Consider the following 3,613-nt stretch of genomic DNA (forward strand, 5'->3'; position numbering starts at 1 on the left):
TTTTCTTCTTTATTTATTTATGATAAGGTCGAGTTTCACAAACCTGTATTTTGCTTTCTACTCTTTACCATTTTGGTCTTTTTCTCCCTTCTTAATATATATACTTGCAGTTCTTCTGCGTGGTTCAAAAAGAAAAAAGAGCGTGTTGATGCCTTCGTGCATGCCATTAATGACAGACACGTTCGTTCTTGCATCTAAATATGTTGAAATTTTTAACACAACATGTATAAATTGTTCGACAAAAAATGTTGTTTTGTAAGCATTTTAAATGCCACAATATTTTATATATGTCTTTATGTCTAATAATTATGATGTTTTTTTATTAAGGGGTCTATGTTCAAGTCTTGACATGGACCACCAAAATCTCAGAGCAAACCATGTGTTTTAACAAGATCTTTGCCAACTTGACATACATTATACTCCCTCCGTCTCACAAAACTTGTTCAAGATTTGTCAAAATTTAGATGTATCTGGATGCTATTAATTTGGTGTTTAGATACATCCTAATTTTATCGATCAGATCTCAGAACTTTCATGGGACAGAGGGAATATTATACTTATGATGCTCTCTCACTATAGATAGCCTTCAAAACTCTTGCTCTCGAAAGTTTTTATTCCACATGACAGACATACATACATTAATTCAATAAAATACAAGGTCCTTCATACATAGTGGCGTCACGATCTGCTGCATACATAGTGGGAATTAGCAGCCAGCTAGCCTCCAATGTTTATTTCAAAGTGGGCAATTATTCTCCACGTCGACAAAACATATATATGAATGCTTGCACCGTACGTGCATGTCTTGATTTCATCACTCGTCTGCGACCATCTGAATCTTGGGTGCAACCAGTGATGTTTTCTTCTTGACCAAGGTGCTGAAGTTGATGGGCTCGGCATACTTGGGAGCGTCGCCGTAGAAGAAGGCCACAACGCCGCGCTCGTAGGTGGCCTGTGTGCCGTGGAGCATGTCCCAGAATAAGTAGTCGTCGTGGTTGTCGGTGCACGCCGTCGTGTCGGCGTGGCTGCACATCCTCTCCGCCCTGAACCTCCCGCCCCCGCAGCACGCCTTTTGCACCTCCTTGAACCCTGTTATGTCAATTACAGAAAGGATAGTTCATGCAGAGGTGTATTTTTCATGTGGAAGGTGGTATGTCATTTTCTGGGTTACTATTTTCTCTGATAGTGACTTGAACTAGTTTGTTGATTTTATGTCTTCGGGGCACTGATTTTGATGATGCATATACACTTACCAGCGATGAACGGGTTTGCGATCATGTCACTGAGGATGTTGTAGTTGCTGGCGATGGAGTATTTGAGGCCCTTCATGTTGGTCGTGGCGGCTTTGGCAAGGTAGACCCTGAGGAGGTTATTGAACCCTTTCGCTAGAGAGTTTGCACCCTCGTTGCACTCCCCGTTGGACATGTTGGCTCTTATTCCCGGCGTGCACCCGACCGGTGGCACGTCGAGGATCCCCACCATACGTGCTCCTAGGTCGTAGAGCGCCTGGATGTGTTCGACGTAGGTGGTGGCCATCTTTTCAACGTATGCAGGGCCGTCACCCATGGACCCGTTGAAGGCCGAGAGGTCGTTGCCACCGGCACTCAGGAGGAACAAGGACTCCGACAGGTGATCCTTCTTATGGACCGGGTAGTAGCACTTCATATTGTCAGTATCTCTTTTGAAATACTGAATTTGTGTCCGCATCGTCAGTACTTTGTCTGCCTGGCCCTACACGCATATATGATGACATTTATGTATGTGAAATTTATCAAGTGTTAAATTAGGAAACCACCAATAGCTCAAGGGACTTCTTTTCTTCGGTCATATGTGCATACCCCGGGTAATTATACTTGTTAGTTATGAATTTACAGGTTTTCTCAGAAAGGGGAAATCCTGACCTCTGTATCAACACAGATGCACACATCCATCTTGATTGAGATTATATAGTTAAAATTTAATTTAGTTTGTTTACCGTGGTGTCGAGGATGCCTGAACCACCGGATGCATAGTTGGCACCGATGTTGCACCGTCTCACGTCATCCCGCTCGAACCACCACATGGATCTGTAAGCTTGTGGGCTCATCTCGAACCCGAGGCGTTGTGCTGCACATACATATACGAAACACCTAGTGATCAGTGAGAGATGCACACTTTGCTCGCTAATTAGTTCCTAAATATAAGATTTCTGAGAAGCTAAACTAGCTTTCAAAAAAGACTTAATTATATTTCAGAACGAATGTAATAGTAGTTAATTGTCTGTGAACACACCGCTCCGTTAATTTTATGTAAATCTTGAACACAGGGTCAACTTTGACCATCAAAGCTTCGTGTATGTTTTGAGAGCCTTATAGTAATCTGTTAAACAGTTCTTGTTACGCATTTTCTCAGGTTTGATATTTGCAGTCCACTCGTCTGCATGTGCAACTCACATGTACCAAGTACATAGCCTCAAGGGTTGCAATGAAGTATATACTGCTACCTTCGTCCAGAAATAAGACCTAGTTGATACGAATATATCTAGAGGTATTTTAATGTATAGGTACATCTGTATCAACACATATTTACGTCACTTATTTAGGACGGGGTAATAGATCACGAATACCTGCAGGTCGGCATGCATGTGTACATATGCACACCGCCTTCATTTATATGTTGAGCTAGCACGTACCAACGATGTCGGCGAGGTTGTAGCCGTTGGTGAAGCGACCGGTGGGCTTGCCGGGGAGGTCCATGCCATAAGGATAATTCGCCTTGGGCGCCTCCTTTGGCAGGTCGTCGTTGTTGCCAACATCCACGAGCGAGTCCCCGAACACGTACAACACCTTCACCGACATCTCGTCCTCTGCCGCCGAGGAGAAGACCCCGGCGACGAGCACGGCGGCGCAGACCAGCTCAAAAATTCTCTTCGCCATGCTTAGCGCTGGCCTGTGTAACGAAGGAGAACCAAGTGTTTTAGGCTCTAGCTATAGCTAGGTACGTAGCTAGCTAGGTTTTGGTGTGAGGAAGCTAGTTGTGTGATGCACAGCTATTTAAAGAGCTCGGCCGTGTCGTGAAACACGCACACGATGATTCGCGTATGTGCACGTACGATCGAGGTGTAAATGCGTGTGACGGCGAGATGCATATATGCGAGGAACACGTTGCCGGGGACAGCCATGTTTGTCCTTTCGTAACTTGTGTTTAAGCAGCGATTCTGACCCCGCGCCAACGAATGGGCTCGGCCCACTACTTCCTCTAATTCGCTGCACAGTTTCGTCTCTTGTTTCATCACAATTCACAAACTTATATCACGAGACTAATATTGATTATATTTTTGGTAGCATCTCTTTTTTTCATCTCCAAGTCAATGAAGATCAACGACTAGATCTCCTTCCTGACGCTACCGGTATTATCAGAAGATCAAATTTCTCTAGATATAGTCCTTCTAATCTTGCTTCCTAGATCATTTTTGGATCTTTTCTCATGGTTATCACGATGATGATTGTTCTTACAATATTTGTCCCCTGCTACACCTCGATAATGGTGATTCATACCTCGCGGCAACAATGGACTCAGCAGACTATTATCTCTAATTTCGTGTACAATTTTATTTGTTGTCTCATCATAATTC

The 3,613-nt window shown here is 43.7% G+C and overlaps 1 protein-coding gene across 1 annotated transcript; it reads right to left on the reverse strand.

The window, feature by feature from the left end:
* Positions 1 to 580: 580 nt before the first annotated feature.
* Positions 581 to 2,996, reverse strand: LOC127312921 (GDSL esterase/lipase At5g55050). Its single transcript, XM_051343456.2, has 4 exons — positions 2,672 to 2,996; positions 1,976 to 2,106; positions 1,254 to 1,731; positions 581 to 1,089 (listed from the first exon to the last, which is right to left on the reverse strand). Exons 1-4 carry the CDS (start codon positions 2,913 to 2,915, stop codon positions 815 to 817), a joined length of 1,128 nt encoding a protein of 375 aa, XP_051199416.1. The 5' UTR covers positions 2,916 to 2,996; the 3' UTR covers positions 581 to 814.
* Positions 2,997 to 3,613: the final 617 nt, after the last annotated feature.

This window comes from Lolium perenne, chromosome 7 (genome assembly GCF_019359855.2).
Source record: "Lolium perenne isolate Kyuss_39 chromosome 7, Kyuss_2.0, whole genome shotgun sequence".
NCBI lineage: Eukaryota > Viridiplantae > Streptophyta > Magnoliopsida > Poales > Poaceae > Lolium > Lolium perenne.

Excerpts from the sequence above, each read along its gene's own strand:
- LOC127312921 (XM_051343456.2), bottom strand. The coding sequence starts at position 2,915 with ATGGCGAAGAGAATTTTTGAGCTGGTCTGCGCCGCCGTGCTCGTCGCC. Across the intron at positions 2,107-2,671 it reads CAACCTCGCCGACATCGTTG|CACAACGCCTCGGGTTCGAG; the intron begins GTACGTGCTAGC and ends ATGTATGTGCAG. Across the intron at positions 1,090-1,253 it reads CGCAAACCCGTTCATCGCTG|GGTTCAAGGAGGTGCAAAAG; the intron begins GTAAGTGTATAT and ends TTGACATAACAG.